The 21,051-nt window shown below is 45.4% G+C and overlaps 2 protein-coding genes and 1 long non-coding RNA gene across 7 annotated transcripts; 1 reads left to right on the top strand and 2 right to left on the bottom strand.

The window, feature by feature from the left end:
* Nucleotides 1–379: 379 nt before the first annotated feature.
* Nucleotides 380–7,649, bottom strand: LOC144405517 (ATP-dependent DNA helicase Q4-like). Its single transcript, XM_078099436.1, has 22 exons — nt 7,573–7,649; nt 7,395–7,494; nt 7,015–7,180; nt 6,637–6,747; nt 6,173–6,340; nt 5,981–6,073; nt 5,751–5,887; nt 5,478–5,561; nt 4,976–5,164; nt 4,572–4,754; nt 4,226–4,427; nt 3,899–4,092; nt 3,614–3,697; nt 3,089–3,235; nt 2,771–2,890; nt 2,398–2,668; nt 2,172–2,301; nt 1,908–2,068; nt 1,502–1,679; nt 1,250–1,403; nt 1,051–1,159; nt 380–735 (listed from the first exon to the last, which is right to left on the bottom strand). Exons 3-22 carry the CDS (start codon nt 7,178–7,180, stop codon nt 614–616), a joined length of 3,003 nt encoding a protein of 1,000 aa, XP_077955562.1. The 5' UTR covers nt 7,395–7,494; nt 7,573–7,649; the 3' UTR covers nt 380–613.
* Nucleotides 7,650–7,957: 308 nt separating this feature from the next.
* LOC144405518 (uncharacterized) lies at nt 7,958–10,388 on the bottom strand. Of its 5 annotated transcripts, none has more exons than XM_078099440.1 (8): nt 10,248–10,388; nt 10,008–10,121; nt 9,754–9,787; nt 9,539–9,654; nt 9,285–9,430; nt 8,995–9,146; nt 8,691–8,803; nt 7,958–8,612 (listed from the first exon to the last, which is right to left on the bottom strand). In XM_078099440.1, the coding sequence occupies exons 2-5, from the start codon at nt 10,089–10,091 to the stop codon at nt 9,368–9,370; spliced, it is 297 nt and encodes a 98-aa protein (XP_077955566.1). In that variant the 5' UTR covers nt 10,092–10,121; nt 10,248–10,388; the 3' UTR covers nt 7,958–8,612; nt 8,691–8,803; nt 8,995–9,146; nt 9,285–9,367. The 5 variants fall into 5 exon arrangements, with proteins under 5 accessions (XP_077955566.1, XP_077955567.1, XP_077955563.1 ...); XM_078099441.1 differs by having other exon boundaries at nt 8,709–8,803; XM_078099437.1 differs by lacking the exon at nt 9,285–9,430.
* Nucleotides 10,389–15,604: 5,216 nt separating this feature from the next.
* On the top strand, nt 15,605–16,372 carry LOC144405516 (uncharacterized). Its single transcript, XR_013467156.1, has 2 exons — nt 15,605–15,978; nt 16,059–16,372. It is a non-coding gene; the product is annotated as an uncharacterized LOC144405516 (long non-coding RNA).
* Nucleotides 16,373–21,051: the final 4,679 nt, after the last annotated feature.

Genomic DNA, 21,051 nt, shown 5'->3' with positions numbered 1-21,051 from the left:
CAGAAATTGATTAGAAGTTGGCTGGTGAATGAGATTGAAGAGAAAGTTTGGTAATGTATGACAATTTGCGTCGCTCCACACGGTTAACGGCGACTGACTGCGCAGGAGTTCTTTTCTAGCCGTCCGGCCAGTGGCCCAACGTGGGGAGTAGCGAGGACCCGTCCAACGCTGCTTGCAGCTTTAATTCATTTAATCCACAATTAATTAGTTTACAGTTCTATTTTTACTTCCTCCTATGAGTTCCTTTCTGGGTCAAGACCTCTGAGGTTTGAGCTCATGTACCAATAAAACAAGATAAGAGCTTTTCATCTAAGCAATACAGGAGATATTTCTATATAAATTACTACATAAATAAATAATAAATGTAAAAAGGCCAAGCTAAAAAACAGAATAACATTTTATTTAATTACAGTCTTTAAAGAAAAACAAATGTATATTATTAGTATCAAAATCTAACATTGTACAAAACATAGATTGAACATGATTTAATAAAATTGTTACGAGGGTGAAAGTTTTTAACCTATTAAATCCATCAAGACCAGACTGAAGAGTACAAGTGAGGGAGTGAGTGAATGAGGCAGGAGTGCAGACATGTGGATCTGCATCCCGTCGCTCACTTGAAGCGAATGATCTCCTCAGTGGACAGTCGGATGAGCTGGTTGAAGTCGAACTGGATGTACTTCCTCCAGTAGCGTCGGTCCCTGCCGTAGGTTTGAGCTGGGTAACAAGGACTGGCTGAAACAGAGATGGTGCATCGACCTACTTGAAACACACACGTGGATCCACACAGGACAACCTGCTGCTGGTTTAACAGAAATCATCTTACTGCTACAATTTATAAGATATTCGGCTCCGTCAATCACATTGCCACGCTCACAATTTATTCATTGATCCTCTACCTCCCTCTAGAGGGCTTGAGGTGCAGAGCTGTTATAGAGCAAAGCGTCTCTTTGAGCTCATCGAAATGATGCAGTCTGCAGTTGCCTGTGAGCCAGAGTTAAGCCTGTTTCGCCCTTACGCATACGTACTGTGAGCGCCGTGTGCCCTCACCTATGCCGTGCAAGATCCTAGCGACAGCTCTCCCAGAAAACTTCTCATCACTTCGGTAGGAGAGAAAACTCCTGATGTCCGCTCTGATCTGGTTCTCCCAGTCCGTCAACTGAAGAAACACGCAAACGCACAAGTAAACTACGTCATTGAGGACAGAATTTAAACTGTTGACTCCGGATAGCCACCGAGTGCGTTTGACCTTGTATTTGTCGAGCTCCTCGATGTCCACTGCTGCGAGCGCGACACCTTGGTCTCGCCTCTTGTCGAAGTACTCCGAGAGAAGGCCCTTCAGCTGGCGACTGCGACTCTCATCCAGATCTTCAAGACAGGACTCTGCACTTTTGAAGGCGACGCTGCAACACGACGCACACGCAAAAGTTACACATGGACACCAGGCAATGAAGCGATTGAGAAATTGCATTTAACGATGCATTAAACCGACGGTGTGTACCTCCTGAAGGCCTTGAAGCAGGCAGTCAGCTGGTAAAGCTGCGTTCTCTCTTGGTTCAGCACTCGATTATGGAGGAATTGACAGACTCTGTCCATCTCCTCGTCACTGAGGTCGCCAAAGGACCGGAAGTAGAACGATAGGGAGGACATTTCAACGTGGACTCCGCTGCGTCCGCCAACTGAACCAGAAACGTTAATGATTCTCCGGTAAGTGGCTCTATTTGGCTTAATTTATACAGTACAGAACATGCAGGAACGTGGTCCAAGAGGACAGCTTGAACACAACCAGTCCAACTGCACCAGTATGATTAACCACAGTGGGACATTTCATTCAAACTATGCCCTGATTTTCCTGCTGTGTTTCCATTTGTGCGAATATTTCCTGTTGTTTTAGTGCATTCACATACCACTGCTCAACTGCAGCTGTCTGACTCCTCTCTTCACCAGAGGAAGCTGCCACCCCATAGTGTCCGCCACCTCGACCACATCGAACTCCAGCTGATCCAGGGTCTCCACCCGCTCGCCTGCCATCCGCTTTCTGGCCAACACCACGGCAATCGGGTGGCAACTGGTGAACCGGTTGAACAGCGCATGTCATGTAAACTGCGCATTTATGCGTCTTTTCAGGGGCCTGTGGAAGAGCATCCTGCCCAAAAACAGAGTTGTCCTACATTTTTGTGATTTTCTGGAGCTGTCTCGGTCCACCGTAGCAGCTGACTTTACACACAGAAAGCGTCGGGTGGAGAAGTTCGACAAAGCGCTGGGGATGCAGCTCCAGGTAGCAGAGCAGCGTTTCTACACCTAAAACGAATGTGTTGAATGAGTCCGTAGGTCAACACCACTCGTTTTGCGCTTTATGTTGATGGTGCGTGCCCTTCTGTGGCCTCCCCCACTCACCTTCCTCTGTGATGTCCAGAGCCTCCACGGTTTCCTGAATGGGAATCGCTCTCTCGTGCGTGTGACACACCCGCTCTCTGGGCCAATCGCTGCTTTCCTCTTCCTGGTCCCTTCGCCAACCGGCAGCTTCTTCCGCCTCCACGTCCGTGCGCCGCGTGGAACCGGCAGCTTTTTGTTCAGCGGTCTGTTCTTTCTTCTTCTCCCCTTGGTCACCTCCATCCTCTCGCCGGCCCTCGGGGGACGTTCCCGCTGCATCGGTGTGCGACGACTCCTTGCAGTTAAAACAACGTGTGTTATTTGGGTTTGTTTAAAAAAAAAAAAAAATCAGTTTACTGCATTTCAATGGTCTTTTGTTGGGTGAAAGAAGAAGGACCTGCGCGGTAGAGAGTGCCGGAGTGTCTGTGTGTACTGTGTGCTGCTGAGTGTGAGCATACAGGCTGCTCTCCTGATCACACGCGTCCATCATCTCCATCAGCTCTGAATCTTCGATGTCCTTCACACAAAGACAGTTTAGTTTTATTGTTTTACTGCCACAACGTATTGAACAATATTTAAACCAACACACACACACACACACACACACACACACACACACACACACACACACACACACACACACACACACACACACACACACACACACACACACACACACACACACACACACACACACACACAGAGGGGAAGTTACCTTTTCTAGTTCAAGTTGTTCTTGCTGTTTCTTGTGTATCTGTTTACATTTACACGGAGGGAAAACTTTCTGGACCAGTTTCTTAACTGTGTAGTAGTCCACTGTGTCCGCATAGATGTGGCGCCGGAGCTCATGGAGGTCCCCACCCTACGGACACACAAAGCGTTTATACCCAAAATATGCTGAGCCTTGCAGGTGACGGCCCTAAAGAAGACCACCGAGCCACGACGGGAGAGAATTCAGTTGAATTATAGATAAATACATTTGTCTCATTTTATACTGTTATGTGTGACAAATTATACTGTTTGTATGCGGAAGACAGAAAGGATGCGGCACAGAAAAGAAGATCATAGCCTTTGTGAAATATAGCTGACATAATATAACTAATACGTATGGAAAAAGTTCAAAACAAGGTATTAGTGTTTAGTGTTACACAATGCATGCTTTACATGACGAAACAAATTGGAGTTTTTATTACAGTGAATGGGTTGACTACAAATAGTCAGATAATTCAATTAGTCTCACCTCAGGGTCCAGGAACAGGTGACAGTGTGCTGGATCTCCGTCTCTTCCCGCCCTCCCGATCTCCTGGACATAGCTCTCAAAACTCTGAAAGAGTCAAACAGTTACCACCACTAAAGGAAACAACCTATTGTTTCAAGTTTATTAAATGGACATTTTAACATCTACCAGAGCAGAAAAACTAGGCAAATTCCATCTGTGTTTTATGTTTTCTCTTGTTAACAAACCTGCCGCCGTTACACGTCAAATCTCCGTTGCGATGACAACGTTTCTCTTTGCTCTACCCACCTTAGGCATGTTGTAGAGGATGATGCCGCGGACGTCAGATTTATCGAGGCCCATGCCAAACGCCACGGTGGCCACCACGAGCCGTAGCTCCCCGCACATGAAGTTGTTCTGGACGCAACGGCGCTCCGACGCCGACAAGCCGGCGTGGTACGACTCTGCCTGCCACTTCAGCGGCTTACGGATCTTCTTCCTCGCTAGACGCAGAAACGCGGTGCAGCAAGACAGGGACGTTGAGTCAAAGTGCGGGAGGTTACAAACGATCGGGTCAAGTAAATGCTTTCAGACGGACGGTAAAGGCGTCAAAGACACGAATCATTGGGCCTTTACCCAGATCTTTCTTCCTCTGTCCTAAGGGGTTGTGTAGCGTCTGACCGCCGCTGTTGGTTTCTTTGTTTTCTTTCACCAGCACTCCGTTCAGGCAGGTCCGCAGCAGCGCCGCCACACGGGTCGTCTCCTGTCTTCTGGTGCAGTAGACGATGACGGAGTCCAGGCAACCAAAACGATCGCCCTTCAACAAAGACACCAGAGCCTACAAAGACGAGCATGGGGGGAGGAGAAAGGTCAGGAAGGTAGTGATTGTACGCTACACATTTACAGAGGTCAAAGTTTATTCCAACCCAGTGCGACTTTCATGTGCCTCCTGTCGCGCGGGGACACATGCCACTCATCACACCTGATCTTTTTCTCTGTCCATGGACACGGACAGCTGCAGGTTGGGAGGCACAGCTGCGGATCGCACCGCAATGCCGTCTTGATCGGTGATGTCCAGGTGTCGTGCGATGTCCATAGCGGTGGACAGTGTGGCCGTGGCCGTGAGTCCCAGCAAGCACTGCACTCCCAACCGCTCCCTCAGGACCTACGAACACAAAGACAAGGTGCAGCTTTTAGGACAGTTTGCATCATCTGGTAAGGAAGCAGATGGATGAAAACCCCACAGGCACCTCAGAATAACCTCAGTTATAAAGACATATTTTTCTTAATATCTAGTGTTCTAACCTTGAAAAGCCCCTCTGAGATTTATAAACACCACAATACTCTTTTTTTTTTTTACACTAAAGACTTAAGCCATTAACCCACCTTACAGAGTCTGAGGTAGCACGGTCTGATGTTGTGAGACCACTCAGAGACACAATGAGCTTCGTCTATACAGGCGAAGGACACAGGAGGGAGCTCCTGAGCCGAGGGCAGACAGCCTGAACCTGAACCGCCTCCACCAACCAGGGCCTCTGGAGAGAGGAGCAACACACACACCTGGCCTGACTTCACCTGCAGAAACAAAGGAAGGACACATAGGCAGAAAATACTACCAAACACATTAATAACACATGGCAGTTTACGATTTCTCTGTGCATTGCTGTACTATTGAAATGCTGCTGGATAAATTACAGAAAATAAATACTATTTTTAGGGCCCTTTTTACATTAAATCTCTAAACAGACGTTCAGATGGCTTTTGATTCTAGATTTGAAATTGAGAAATAACTTTTCACTCTTTGAGACACGCAGGAAGATGTTGGAGTTCAACACCTACAAATGTCCATATTCCGCCGACTCTGAAGTCTCGCTGCTTTGTCTGTTACCTTTTCTATGGCAGCTTCTCTCTGTTTCATCGTCATGTTGGAGTGGATGCAGGCCGCCTTCAGATTGTCTGGAAGGCCAGACAACTACACACACACACACACACACACACACACACACACACACACACACACACACACACACACACACACACACACACACACACACACACAGGACACATTAGTTGACAGCATCACTGCTCAAAATGAGAGAGAATCCTCTCAGTTTGTGTGAAGTCTTTTCGTTTGTGCGACAGAGAGAAGGTGACCGACTACCTGGTCGTCCATGAGGGAGACCAGAGGTGAAATGACCAAAGCGATGCTTTTCGATCTCTTAGCGAACAGGAAGGCTGGGAGCTGATAGCACAACGATTTACCCATCCCCGTTGACAACACTACGAGGGTAGAGAGACCTGCAGGAACAAGAGAGCGAGAGAGACAAACATGAACAGAAGTTATAGGGGTACAGATGTGTCTGTTTGTATACGAGAGAGAGCAGTGAATACCTGACAGGATCCTCATGATGGCTTCCTCCTGTCCCGGTCTGAAGGACTGATAGCCAATTTCTGTCAGAGCTGCGTAAACCTCAGCGGGGGTTTCTAAAACAAATTCAAGGAAAACCTTCATCTTTGAGCAAATGTACAGTTTGGCCCATTTGCACCCTGCTCTTCACCGTAAGCATGAAAAAGAGGCGTTACCCTGGACTTTGCCATCGTCTGTAAGAGGATAAAGCGGTTCCATCGGTGGCGGAGGGGCGGGGCGCTCGTATTCGGGACGGATGACATTCAGCAACACCTCGTCTTTGTGCTCACTGTCCACCTCCGTTTCTTTGTGCGGCTGCTCCTCTGTGATACTGGGAGACGCCGCTGGAACACACGGAAAAAACATACTCATAAACATCTGTGATACGGCAACAAATACTATATTCAATTATTATCTTGTTCGGTCGAAATTGTGCGCTGTTGTATAGCTTACTATAGCCAAATGTTGACGTAAACCTAACAAATTGCTGAATTTTGAGTGGTTGATTTATGTTGCATTAAATATTCTTGGACATTTGTAACAACATATGATGTTGTTTATCGAACAAGACAAACCTTCATCTCAAGGAGTTGGGATCAGAAAGCAGAATGCTCAGTAACATTAAGTTCAACGGGCGCACCGTGTGGCCGAGGTTGTAGCGTGCCGGTTGCCCTGGCAACCTCTTCCAGTGTGGGCAGTTCAAACGGCTCCTCCTCGGCAGGCTGGTCCTCGGCAACAGGAGTGGGAGGGGCTGCGAAACAGATGTGATCAACACATGCGATCCAGAGGTGATATTATGCTGCCCTCAGCATGGCGTGTTCATGGCGTGTTCAGCTTGCTGTGTGCATTTAGTGGTCTGATCACGTTTTCAATATGCTCTAGTTGACGAAATGAATAATAGGTTAATGAACAAAAAACCTGTTTCAGAGAACCCGATGTCTAACTGCAGCTGCTGTGAGTTTTTATTTTGTCTGCCAAACCAGCAGAACTAAAAGAGTCTGTGTTTCCTTTGTGTTACCTGGTCCCTTGCAGTCCATAGACCAGTGTCCGGTCCCTCCACACTTGAAACAGGTGTCTCCCTGTCGACTGATCCCCCCTCTGAATCCACCCCTCCGTCCTCTGCCAAAAAAACCTCCGCCTCCACCAAAGGGTTCGCCTTTCAGCTGGAACTTCTGCATGTACATCTGAAATACACAGAAACTATTTATGACAACACATTTGTGTGACACCTCAGAGAAACTGCTGCTTTAGATTTCCTTGACGATTCTCAAATTCTTCAAAAAGGACATTGTGTTAAGGCTTAAACAAAGCTGATTTAAGACAAGGAAATACACAACGCAATGGCATTCATGACCTTTCTAATCATTACGGATCCATCCGAGACACATCAAAACGTACCTGCTTCCGTAGACCTGCACCTCTGACGGCGTATCCTTTGACGTGAGACTTCTTCTTCAGATTGATCTTCACAAAGTTACCCTCTAAGCCTTTCTTGCCGCTGTACAAAAGAAAGGATTGTTTGTACACAGAATACAAATCAAAGATGCTTTCCAGCGGGACGGGTTCTGGCCCTCACCTGGCTTTGACCGGCGGAGTGCGATACGTTGTCCTGGCTGCATATTCCTCCTCTCTCTCTCCTAACAAGTTCTCGTGAGTAACCTTGAGAGGAGTGAGAACGTGTTTAACTCACCTCGCACAGCATTCACACTGTGTAAAGATGAATACAAACTAACTAACCAACCTTTTTTGGTTCTTTGGTTTCTTTCTTTTCCTCTTCCTCCTCATCTTCGTCTCCCTTTTTCTTGGCTCTCCTTTTCTTCCTGCCTGCATGAACTGGCCTTGGGTTTATATTGGAGCTCTCCTCTGTCTTTTTGACAGTTCTACGCCTCTTCTTCACTCCTCCCTCCTCTGCCGTGTCTCCCTCCTCTTTCTCCCCCTCTCTCTGCCTTTTTCTTCCCTTCTTTTTGGTATCTTTGGATCTGTTACTAGTTTTATTGTCGTCTTCTGCCGTTAAAGGTGGCGTCAATTCTTTCTCCATATATTCACCTCCCTTCCTTTTTGCCTTTTCTTCCCCTCCTCCTTCTCCTCGTTTTTTTCCAGTGCTTTGATGAGAAGATGTCGCCGCACAGACTGTTTCTTCACTTGTGATGCCCTTAAACGCTTTGTCACTTTCCAAGTCTTTCACCGCTCTTCTTATTACCTCTGCATCCTTTTCTTGTCCCTCCACTTTGTCATCCGTTTGTATTTTTCCTTCAGTTTCTCTTCCACCTTCTCCCTCACCTCCGTTCTCTTGCTCGACCTCCTGGTTTCCTGCTCCGGGCTTCACCTCAGCTCCCATCTCTCCAAACACCTGACACCTCTCCAGCCACTTCCTGTCAACAAAACTCAGTCTGCTGGCGGGAGAGGACTTTCCTCCCAGGCCACTTACTCCAATTCCTCTTCTGCAACCTCCAAGAACCTGGGCGCTTCCTCTCAAGCTCATCAAAGTTCCAACAGCCGTCTCGCCAACGCCCTTATGTAGCGTTCCTGAAGTTTCATCGGCTCGTCTTGAACTTCCTGCACCGGGTGAAGAAGATACCGACGACAACAAGGCAGAAGGTCTGGCCGGAGAGGGAGCTGGACAAGGGACATTTGGATTTTGTGAACCAATAACTTTACTAGTACTACTTTCAATACTTATATTATTTGTCGTACCACAACCGCTGGCAGCACCTGCAAGTTCTTCACTGGAATCTCTAAGAGGTTCAAATGGTTGAAATGACTCTTCAGGCTCCACTTATAGGGACCGCAGGCCACTGGTCAATCTTCTGTAAACATAAACAGAAAACATTTTTCGGTCATTCTATTCTATTCTTAGATGTCCCCAGGGACTAGGGAATGTATTTAATAAACTCAACAATGCTATCTTAATAAAATGGGGTTACATTTCTATCTGCAAATAATGCATGGCCGACAGGCAGCTAAGCTTCTTGCCTAATACCTTCTTGCATTTCATTACCTCGGTGTCAGAGGGCTGGATTTGGGGTTACAGGAAGCAATCTGTCCAGCTGCAGCAACAGAGCTGTTTGACTGTCCACGTTGTCCGTCTTTCACAGAGTTTAGAGGCAGCCGACCGGGACGGACAGGTTTCTTCAGTGAGAGAGGTCTCTCCTGCAATATCAAAATGAAACAAAGAGATTATCTTTTATCAGCCAGATCTCAGGTGAGGTGGCGGAGGTTCTTCATTGCGCTGCTCGCTCTCTTTTACCATCATGTGGCATGGTCCAGTTGTGTGTGTGTGTGTCTCACCTTGCAGAGTGTCGCCAGGTTGTTTTTAAGCTTTAAGCCGTAGTACTGGGCCGAAGCCATAAGACTGTCTCTGTCTTCAGGTGTCAATCGGGGAGAAGATGTAGAAGTGAACCGCGGTTCAGATGGGAACCCCAACAGTCGGCCTCCTACGTGGAACAACAACAAGCCGATAGTGGTGGACACATAAAACGAATCGCCTTACTTCGTCTATGTTTGTTTATTTTTTACAATAAACACCTGGAGTCACAAACTACCTTCTGGACAGTTTTGATCCCAGCTGTAGATGTGCTCTGCTCCGCTCGACCGCTGGCTCCGTCAGTGCTGCCGTTTTCTTTGGCTTCTTTCAAACCGCGGTATTCTTTATACAGCTCTGCAATTGAGACACACCGAGCATCGTGCGTTATACTTATACTCTATTCTAGAGACGGACTTCTCTTTGTTGGTGTTGAAAATGATTAATTCTACTCACTTCTTGTCTCCTCTGGAGCTTGGTCAATGTCCTCCTGGAAATGAAAGTCACATGTTATTGAACAAGAGGAAACTAACTAACAACAACGGTCTCTGTAGCAGTATGTGGCATGTCTTGTGGAACAGAACAACAACCAAACCCAAATAATAAAGAATAAAAAAGACAAGCCATTTATACAAAATGCGTCATCGTTCTATAGACACGGACTGACATTACCTTGCTCTGATTCTCGTCTAACGTTTAGTTTAAATTACCTTGTTTGGTTTCCTCTGGTGGTCTTTAACAAACCTCTGCTCCCAGCTTTTCAGCTGAAGCTTCACCTCGTTGTATCGATCCATGGTTAACAGGGTCAATGACTCAAGGTGAATCTGTCACATTTAAATAACATTAATGTTAACTTGAATTAACTAGTTTACATCTTTAGTATTGACATATAGAGAAGACATATCAAGCGAAAGCTTAATCAAGTTATTGCAACACGATAGTTGCCTGACCTTAACAATGAAACATTAGTTTAGTTTCGCTACTGAATTAGTCCGTAACCATCATGATAGAAACATCCACCGAAGTGCTTTCTTCTGCAGCGTGTGTTGTTTACGATTTTTCCCGCGCCGGAAGGTGACAGTTTGTTGCCAGGTTACTTCTTGTATCCCCCATTCTCATAAGCAATAGGTTTCCGTTTTTACATGGGACTTAATTAAGGCGAAGAACTGTATTGTCGAGGAAAACATAAAGACAACCAACGCTTTTGATACACTAGTCTGTATTATAGTTGTGAATCGCCAGAATTTCCAATACATCCCTTTAAGTCTGGTTTATGCAGAAGGGTGGAGCTTGAGCTGATCAGGCTCCACTTGCTTCCGGATCCACTGCGCGCCTGTTCTTAAAGGGACAGGGACGAGATACTTACTGCAAACAGCCACACTTTCAACATTGCACATTTTAGTCCACTGCATTGATTTGTTAACTTTAATTGTTTCACAGATAAGTAAAAAGAAATAAAAGCAGTATAAGTGGTATTATAGGTTTAGACAAAACTTGAGCCAACCTCTCCATTGACATGCTGTACAGCACTTACAAGGTTTGGATCTTAATATTCAAAGAAAGTTTAATGTCTCTGGTGTTGTTTTGTTGCTAGTAAGTCAATGTTCAAAAATATTTTAAAAAATACATCAATCACTACATGTATAACTGTCTGGGAATGATCTCCACACTCTTTTGAGACGTTAAGACCCATCAATTTATTGATAGTGTTAGGGTTTCGGAAAGCTCTCGAGGGAGGCCTCACTTGTTCTCGTCCCGGCCGGAAACGAGGACACGAATGAGTCAATTCGTTTTAATTCAAGAATCAAAAAGTATTTAATAACTAAACAACGTTATAAGGAATGCAATTACAAAGTGAAATACTAAGCGAACAGTAAAATATTTTGCGAAATAGAGAATCCTCTGAGCAAGTCTAAAGTGACTTATCAAAGCGGCTGCAGGAAAATTCTCACAGTCTTTTCCCCGCTTTGGTCTTTTGAAAACTCTTGAGGTGTGTCTTCCTTGGTGCATTTGAATGTCATTGGCTTCTTCTCCAAAGGGCCACCTCCTGGACTGTCCCTTTCACGTCGAGGTGTGAAGCTGCAGCTATAACCTGAAACCTCACTGTACTGTCTGTCCCTCACATTCCAGTGCACTCAATGTAGATTCAGTTGGCTTTATGCCCCAATGAGTGAATTTAACAAAGCATACATTGTTTAAGTCTTCATCTTATAACTAGTACACCTTCATCACAACAACCCATCATTAATGATCCCCGCTCATCACACTTCATCATAGATCTAAGACAGTTCATGTGGTTCAATTCTCAAGACATTTGCCTCAGTCGGCTGCCTCGCATTAAGTTGTTCATTTATTACCTGACAGGAGAAAAAACTCCCAAAAAACCCTCTTTGGGGATAAAATTGGGAGAAATCCATAAAGGACTGCAATTGGCATCCGTCCCCAGGTTTTAACATCACATTGTGACAGAATGTTAATGTGTACAGTGTTTATACGATTTAAATGACTATGAATTGTGTTTGATTCAAATTGTATTCACTTCATCTAACATGTTAATGTAATAACTAATATCTAACATCACACAAACTATAATTCTATCACTAAACATTATTACACGTACTATAATTTCCTGACTAGGGGTGCACTTCTGGCTTAAATCCCTAACAATTGTCTCTGACTATCCAGCTTTCTTGTGAGCTTCCATTGCAATGTGCATGACGGGCTTAGAGTGGAGAACTTAGTTGACCAAAAAGAGAATCCTGTTTAGTTCCATTTTCTTCTGTTTCAAACTACCAATGCACTTCTTTAAGCATTACAAAGCTCAGTAATCACATTTATCTAATCTCTATAGGCACCACTGGGTAATCGTGAATATCCCCATGCACACACTTAATACTCACCCGTAATGCCTCCACCAATTCCCCGGGTCGAACCAGCCTCTGGTGAATCATAGACTGCGTGCAGCTCGAATCCACCATCGCCTGATGTGTACGCCCCTGAATCCTTACTGGAACGCAGTGTGCCACTCCTGGACCGGGGGAGGATGTTGGAGTTCCCGGCGACCCGCACCGTCTGGCCCACCTCCATCAGTGGGCACTACCCGCTGGTAGTGTGCGGGCTGCCCGCACCTCCAACACTCCTGCCCTGACGGTTGAGGAGCCCTTTGTAGGTCGGGGAGAGTGCCGGCCAGGCCTGAGGGATTGGTAACCCGTGACCCGCCACGACTGGCTGCGGGGACCTCCTTCGCGGCGTGGGGACTGGCTGTGCTGACGCGGTCGGCCGACCGCCCTCTCCCTGCCCGCCAGGATCAAGGTGGTCCTCAGCAAGGGTGACGGCGGCCTCCAGCGTTGCCGGCCGGTGGTACCGAACCCAGGCAGAGGTCCGAGGTGGCTGACCTTACAGGACCTGCTCCTGAAACAGCCTCCTGTGCACCTCGGGGGAGAGCCCTAGCCGGTCCATGGTGGCCCTCTTTACGTCGGTATAAACATGCCTGGTCCCGGGTGGCAGACCCAGGGCGGCTGTCTGCGCCTCCCCGGTCAGGAGCAGCAACAGGTGGATCGTCTGCCGGCCATGCACACGCCTCCGCCATCGCCTCAAACATCCTGAGGTATGATTGCACCTCGTCCACTAGGGTCATCTTGTGCATAAAAGTGTGTGTTGCCAACGCCATGTAGGTAAGGGCTAAGAGCCCGAGGAACTCGAAATAAATAATTAAAAACAAGGTTTGTTTGTTTGGGGGAGAGCAGTGGAACCCAAGAGGAGACAAGGGCAGAAATATTAATTTAACATTATTTATTTTAATACAATGATTAAAATATATAACAAAGCTAAAATAGTCCGTCCAAATTGATCACCACAGCAGAAGTCCTGCGCGTAATTAGTCCACCGGTACAGACGTCTTTGACTTCCAGCTGCCCTCTGCTGCGTCTGCTTCTGCTGGTGCTGCGTCTGCTTCTGCCTCTGCTCCTGCTGCTTGCATTCGCTCAAAACTGCAGTGTGTTCCTTTTCCCCTGCTCCTTCTCCTTCCTCCACAGTCCACAGCAAAGGAGCAGGAGAACATGGAGAGAATAGCCAATGGGACTGGGGAGAACATCTCTACAGCATAAGGAAAAAGTTCAAAATAAAATGACTCTTGTCATCCACAACCATTAATAGAGGTTTGAGCATCTCAAATATCAACTATTTCAAAACTAATGGCACATGAAACACTATCAGCATTCTAATAAACAATTGGATAACAGGTGATCTAATATCAAGCACATTGGAGGTGTTTTTAGTCCTTCAATCATATAGACCTCTGTACCTGTTTTCATGGCCTTCCGCCCTGCCACGTAGTGTGGGTGATGGGCTGTGACATTTTCCTCAGACAAGCTGTCGCAGTTTCAGGGAGACACGGAAGTTGTTCAAAGCAAAGCGACACTGTGACTGGTTTTAATCATTAGGTGACGGCTGGATAAGACGTGACTACAGATTTTATGTCACACCTTCTTCGGAGTGGGGAGTAGATTTAGAGCTACCCCGGGGTATACATCACCCGTAGGTTTACTTCTGTCTAGAAACACCAGTTTAGACCTGAGCGGACCACCACCTGTACGTTTGGTTAGGGCGCCTTGACCGTGTGCCAGGTAGAGATTGTGTTTTCAATTGGGGGTTAGTACAGGTTAGGGGTGAGGACCTTTTTGGTTTATTTCTTGGTCCGGCCAGCCCTCCCCTTTTCCCAGAAAGTTAGTTTATTTATGTGCGTTTATTTTTGTTTAGATAAAAGCGTTATACTGTATTTGGTGTTTGTCCTTCTCTCGCACCGTGACTCCATACCCCTTTTGCTGGCACCGGTGGGCCAGAGCAGTGGGTTGTCATGTTCCCCTCCCTTTTGGGAGCTGGAACGTAACAATGCCTCACACACCAAGCACTATTCAACGCTCACGCTTTGTTATGTTCACATTAATGTTAGGAGACCACACATGTGTGATTGGATCTTGTATTGCAGCGGGAGGACCTGCTCTTCCTCCACGCCAGTTTAGGACCAATAGGAATCTTTTCTTTTATATCTAACAAGTATAAAACGTAATGTTCTGCGGGCCGACAGAACTGCTCTGGCCAAACGCAGCGCTGATACTTGATCTGTGTTGGGGAATTAGCTCAAATGAGTGCTCGCTTAGCATGTGAGAAGTAGCGGGATCGATATCCGCATCCTCCACTAGAACTTAATTAATTTGGGGGCGACGTGGCGCAGGAAACCGCAAGGTAGGTGGTTCAAGCTGAAGTAAATTAGAAAAGTCTAAAAACAGTAGAATTGTAGACAACCATTGCAAAAAAGGAAAAGAAGATATGCACAGGAATTCTTTAAAACAACAACGGCTAGAATAAGCAAAATAAATCTCTGTTGAAGCAGCAAGGGTTTTGTGGGAGTAACAAGGCCACAGCACAGTGAGAAGACGTGTGGGGGCCAATAAGGCTGGACAAAGGTTTTATTCCTTCTCATTTGGAGTAACTCAAGCAATTCAAGTACCACACACACATACTGTTGAATGAAATCAATCCCAAGTGAAAATATATTTCTGAGATCGAAATCGATTAAAATGTTCTCAACAAAACACTGGGGGCCGGTTTCGGAGACAGGGCTTAAATCAAGACTGAAGTAGGCCTAAATCAGACTAGTTAATCCTGGCTATTTAAGTGGCTTGCATGAACATGGCATAAATTTGGCTTAGTTAGTCTGAGACTATGGAGTCCTGGAGTAAGCTTAATGAGAACACCTGGTTCAAGCCTCATTAGACTAAGTGGAAGCACAGGCTGTTGGTCCAATTGTGCTCATGAAAACCTGAAATGGAGTATGAAACACCATTGTTGCAGTGAATTTTGAGACAACACAATGTCAGAGGCAAAGAGAATTCGCTCCAAAAATTATAGTGAGCATGAAAAAGCACTACTAAAACTAATTGTATCGAACCATCCAGTCATTGAAAGCAAAATCCATACTGCTGCTATTGAACATAAGAAAAGAAGTGCTTGGACTGCAATTGGCAAAGAATTCAATGCAAATGAAGATGTCACCACAAGAACAGTACAACAACTGCAGGTGAGTTAATCTTCATTATTAGGCACAAAAATATGTGTTTGTTTCCTGTTGCCTATACCCTGCTTATTTATGGCCTACCCAAATACAATACTCCTGCTGCTTGTAGCATTCACATTGAATGAATATCCTGTTTAAAAGGATAGTAACCTATTTTAAAGGGGCATATGCATGTTAAACATGGTGGTAGAGTAAGATATGTTGCACAAAGGAAAATCCATACCTATATGTGAGGGGGAAAGAAATATACAATCATTTCTCCACCATGACCTAAATTATCAGGAGACAAACTTATTTTTATTATGCCTTATCAGTACCAGTATTTCAGATTTCCCATATTACTATTTTTGTGACATCAAAAAAGAAAACTAATGAATGATATCTGCCTTCATAGGTTCTATGGAAGAACATTAAACTGGGATTAAAAAAAGAGAATGCAGCAAGCAGAAGAGAGCGATTTATTACAGGTGGTGGACCACCAATAAAGGACACATGTGATGAATTGGGTGACTTGCTGTCTGGTATAATAGAGCACCAGCAACCTCTGGATGGTATACCAGACAATGACCATTTGGACAGTGAACATGGAGAACTGAGCACAAATGGTAAATATACCTTAGGAAGTAAATTGGTTACAGGACCATATTAGTTGATTTGAGTTTGGAACAGTGGTCTTTTTTTCCAGAGGAAACCAATCAAGAGCCAGTTCACAACGAGCCTGAACCCTCCACATCTGCTATGGCACCCCTGGGAGATGAAGCTGCTACCATCCAACAGAGACCAAAAAAGATAACTATGCATGAAAAGTTAGCCAGAGAATTTCATGAGCGTAAAATTGAATATTTAAAAGAAGAACATGAAATGAAAATGAGAATTCTAGAGGTTGAACTGGATATGAAATTGGGAGAGAGGGCTATGCTCCAAAAAAGAATTCTGCATACTAGTAGCCATGGTGAATATGAGGAATTGTGAAAAATAAAAATAAATGTATTGTCATTTGGCGTGTGAGTGAGTATTAATCATCACAAACTACATTTTACCCGACTTGGTTCACTAGTTTAATTTTGCTACATTATTGTAATTTTGTACAGAAACAGTATGCAAGCACCACCATACCATAATGGATACATTCCATATTTAAATGCTGAAGTGCTGCACTGTGAAAGCAGCTCTGTGTGCAAGTCCTCGCTGGTCATTGGCTGCCTCTGCCACCATGGGCACATCTGCATCATCCTGATCTTCCATTGGCAGGTCAGGACAGCCATGCTGCTTCAGGTAGTTGTGCAGCACAGCTGTAGCAATGATCACTTTGCAGCATCTTCTTGGCTTGAAACGAATCGTATTTCGTAAGCACTGGAATCGAGTTTTCCATACTCCAAACATACGCTCGATCATCCCTCTAGTACGGATATGAGCTCTGTTGTACCTTTGCTGCTCAGCTGTTGTGGGATTTGGATGTGGTGTGAATAAATAGTTACTCTGACCATATCCACTATCACCAAGTAGTAGTCCACTATGTTGTCCACTCTCAAATTGTGCACACAATGAAGAGTTGAGAAAAATCCTTGAATCATGGGTTGCACCTTTCCAACGGGCAACAATGTTTGAAAACTCCAAATTAGGAGTGCATACACCCTGAACATTGATTGAAAAACAGTTCTTACGATTCCTGTATTCCTCTCCATCAGGAGTTGATGGACACTTGATGGGAACATGACATCCGTCTATACAGCCAATCACTCCTGGAAAGTGCCCATATTCATAGAATTGCACTTTATAGTTGGCTTGCCCAGCAGCATCAGGGAACTTGATGTAAAGACTCCTCAGTTCACAAATGGCACTGCAGACTTTGTGAACTATTCTACATACAGTTGGTTCACTGACACCACACAAATCACCAGTTTCACGATGAAAGATTCCACATGCCAAGAACCTCAAAGTGATCAGAACTTGCAGTTGATTGGACACAGGCCTTCCTCTTTGAGACAGAGAGGAAAGTCTAGGCTCAAGCAAAGTAATTATCTCCAATGCATTTTCCTTGTGCATACGAAAGCGGTCTCGAAAAGTTATTTCATCAAACTGATTCAATGGATCACTCCTATCCAGCAGTATTCGTCTGGCTGGCCTTTGTCGTGCATGTTGGTCCTCATTTAGATATTCCAAATAGTCCATGCTCCCAAACAATCCAAGCTCAGTTTCACAAACAGTAGCCTAGCCTACTAAGCGGGAGTTAAACCTGCCTCCTTGGCAGATTAGTTTAAGCTTCAATTCAGTCCAATTTAGTCCTGGAGTAGCTCTAATGCTCAATTTTGCAATCGGCTTTGTTTAATCCAGAACAGGCTTAATCCACGAGTATTTTAAGCTACGTCTGTGCAAGTGAATTTCAGTTAAGCCAGCTCAAACAGCATTTTAGTCTGGGACTAGGTTTGAGCCTTGTCTCCGAAACCGGCCCTGGATGTTTTAACAAAGGCAAAGGCCTAAACAGAGATATTATACCAAGGTTTGAGATACCGGAGAAAGTGAGGTCCTCGCTGAAGTGGAAACCGAGGTATTTGAAGCTGCTCACCCTCTTAACTTCAAGCTCCTCGATGAAAAGTGGTTGATGAGGTCTCCTCTCCTTCTTCATGTCCACTATCAGCTCCTTGGTCTTGTCAGTGTTGAGGGTGAGGTTGTACTCCTCGCACCATGACACCAAACTGGCCACCTCCCTCCGGTAGGCCTCTTCATTCCCCCCAGTGATGCGTCCTATCACTGCGGTGACATCAGCAAACTTCAGGACGATGTTATCCTTGTGGGAGGCGACACAGTCGTGGGTGAACAGGGTGTAGAGGACGGGGCTGAGGACACAACCCTGTGGGGTGCCGATGCTTTCTAGATATTATGGCAATCCATAAATCGGTGATGGGAGAGCCTGTGATGAGGGGGGGAAGTGAGCGCAGCAGGAGAGCTGCAGCAGAAAGTCCCGGAGGGGGGGGGCGCTATGGCCGACACGGACGGGAGTCCGATTCCTTGCCGTGAGGAATTGTATGTGTGGCGGGAGTGCGTGACACTTGAGAGCCCTGTATCATTCCTGCTATAAGGCCTTACCCTTTCCGTAAGAAGTTAATGTCGTTGTGGTTTCCTATTTGCTGTTGTGGTTTCCAATTTGTCGTTGTGGTTTCCAATTTGTCGTTGTGTTTTCCTATTTGCTGTTGTGTTTTCCTATTTTATGTTGTGCGTTTTTTCCATGTATTTTGCACTTCAAGGCCACCGTAGTACACACCTCATATTTGCTTTACTTTTGGTTTTGCTATACTTTACTTAAACATATATACTTTTATATCAGCTTTGCACTGTTTCTCTCGTTTTTGTCATCTCCGTTGAGCCGGGTCATGTCTTACAGACTTCTCACAGACTGTTCCACGACTGTCTCACAGACTGTCTCACAACTGTCTCACGACTGTCCCACAACTGTCTCACGACTGTCCCACAACTGTCTCACGACTGTCTTAAAGACTTCTCACAGACTGTTCGACATCTGTCTCACAGATTGTCCCACAACTGTCTCACGACTGTCTTAAAGACTTCTCACAGACTGTTCGACAACTGTCTCACAGATTGTCCCACAACTGTCTCACGACTGTCTCACAGACTGTCTCACGACTGTCCCACAACTGTCCCACGACTGTCTTACAGACTCTCTCACGACTGTTCCACAACTGTCTCACGACTGTCTTAAAGACTTCTCACGGACTGTTCGACAACTGTCTCACAGATTGTCCCACAACTGTCTCACGACTGTCTTACAGACTTCACACAGACTGTCTCACGACTGTCTTACAGACTTCACACAGACTGTTCAACGACTGTTCCGCGACTGTCACAGACTGTCTCACGACTGTCTTACAGACTTCTCACAGACTGTCTCACGACTGTCTTAAAGACTTCTCAGAGACTGTTCGACAACTGTCTCACAGATTGTCCCACAACTGTCTCACGACTGTCTTACAGACTTCACACAGACTGTTCAACGACTGTTCCGCGACTGTCTCACGACTGTCTTACAGACTTCTCACAGACTGTCTCACGACCGTCCCACAACTGTCCCACGACTGTCTTACAAACTTCTCAGTGACTTTTCACAGACTGTTCCAACACTGTCTTACAGACTTCTCACAGACTGTCTCACAGACTGTTCAACGACTGTCTTACAGACTTCTCACAGACGGTCTCACGACTGTCTTACAGACTTCTCACGGACTGTCTCACGGCTGTCCCACAACTGTCTCACGACTGTCTCACAGACTGTTCAACGACTGTCTTACAGACTTCTCACAGACTGTCTCACGACTGTCTTACAGACTTCTCACAGACTGTCCCACAACTGTCTCACGACTGTCTTATAGACTTCTCAGTGACTTTTTCACAACTGTCTTACAGACTTTTCACAGACTGTTCCACGGTTGTCTCACACACTGTCCCACCGACTGTCTTACAGACTTCTCACAGACTGTTCCACGACTGTCTCACAGACTGTGTCAGGCATTGGATTTATACGGTTCTTTCCTCTCCTAAAGACTCTGAAGGCTCGGCCCACGCGGCTGAAGAACTTGCAGACGCAGGTTCTCTTTGAATGCCTCATGTGATCCTTGATGATGGAGATGATGCAATCTTCAACTTCCACGTCCCCCAATATCAAGCAGAGCAGTATATCTGCCCTGCCGCCCTTCATCTTGTACAGCTTGCTGTAAATATTCTTGTCCAAGTTCTTGTGGGATTTTAATTTGACATGAAAGTCCAGGTCCTTTACTTCGGACAAAATCTTTCCAACCAGACACTGAATGATGACCCTGAGTTGACTGGTACAACTTTCAGTATTGAAGTTACATGCTAACTCCCAAACTAGATCCTCTATGATCGACTCAATATAACGCTTTTTTCTTTCCTGCCCTGTGTTATCCTGTGCAGATTGTACAGGAGAGTTTGGAGGAACGCTGCTCTGGTGGTCGACCAGCAACTGTGGTGAACAAAGCTCTTTTAACGGAACTTCTGAACTTTGTGAATTTGTAGCCTCATCATTACTCGTAGATGAAATTATCTTTAAAGCCAGTGCTTTAGAGATAATTTCATCAACCATCCTGAGACCCTGATCGTTGTTGAATAAATTCAACATGTTCATAAAGATATATACTTCTTCTAAAATCTCTTCATCCATCTTTTTTTCCTCGACAACATCCAGTTGTGTCATCTGAATCCTTTTGGAGAGGTCATCTTTCAGACGTGTTGCCATTGCACAGGTTTCCAAAACATAGTCGTGAGTTTCATGCTTTCGTTCATTGTTAGCCCACTTCACCAGGTCTGACACAAAGGGTTGTATATCACCCATCAATATGGGGGAGTATTCTTCGTCCTTCCTGAAGTTTTCCTGAATTTGATCCAGTATGTGATTTAGCCATGTTTCAATGAAGCACCCGGTATAAAACTTCTCGAGATTGGCACATTGAAATACACCTGTCTCTAACATCTCATATAGTTTTTCACCAACGTCCCAGGGAACCTGTGCTCTGAAGAAGCTGTGGAAATGTCTTTTCGGCGTGTCATCCAATAAAGGATCCATTTTCTCGTTCAACTCCCTCAGAATGAATGCTTCTATAGATTGAGCTGTTTCTGACCGAGTCTGGCAGCTTGATGGGACATAG

Source organism: Gasterosteus aculeatus, chromosome 3 (genome assembly GCF_964276395.1).
Source record: "Gasterosteus aculeatus chromosome 3, fGasAcu3.hap1.1, whole genome shotgun sequence".
Lineage (NCBI taxonomy): Eukaryota > Metazoa > Chordata > Actinopteri > Perciformes > Gasterosteidae > Gasterosteus > Gasterosteus aculeatus.
The sequence above is the reverse complement of the archived record's forward strand: the minus strand, read 5'-3'. Positions and strand labels throughout refer to the sequence as shown.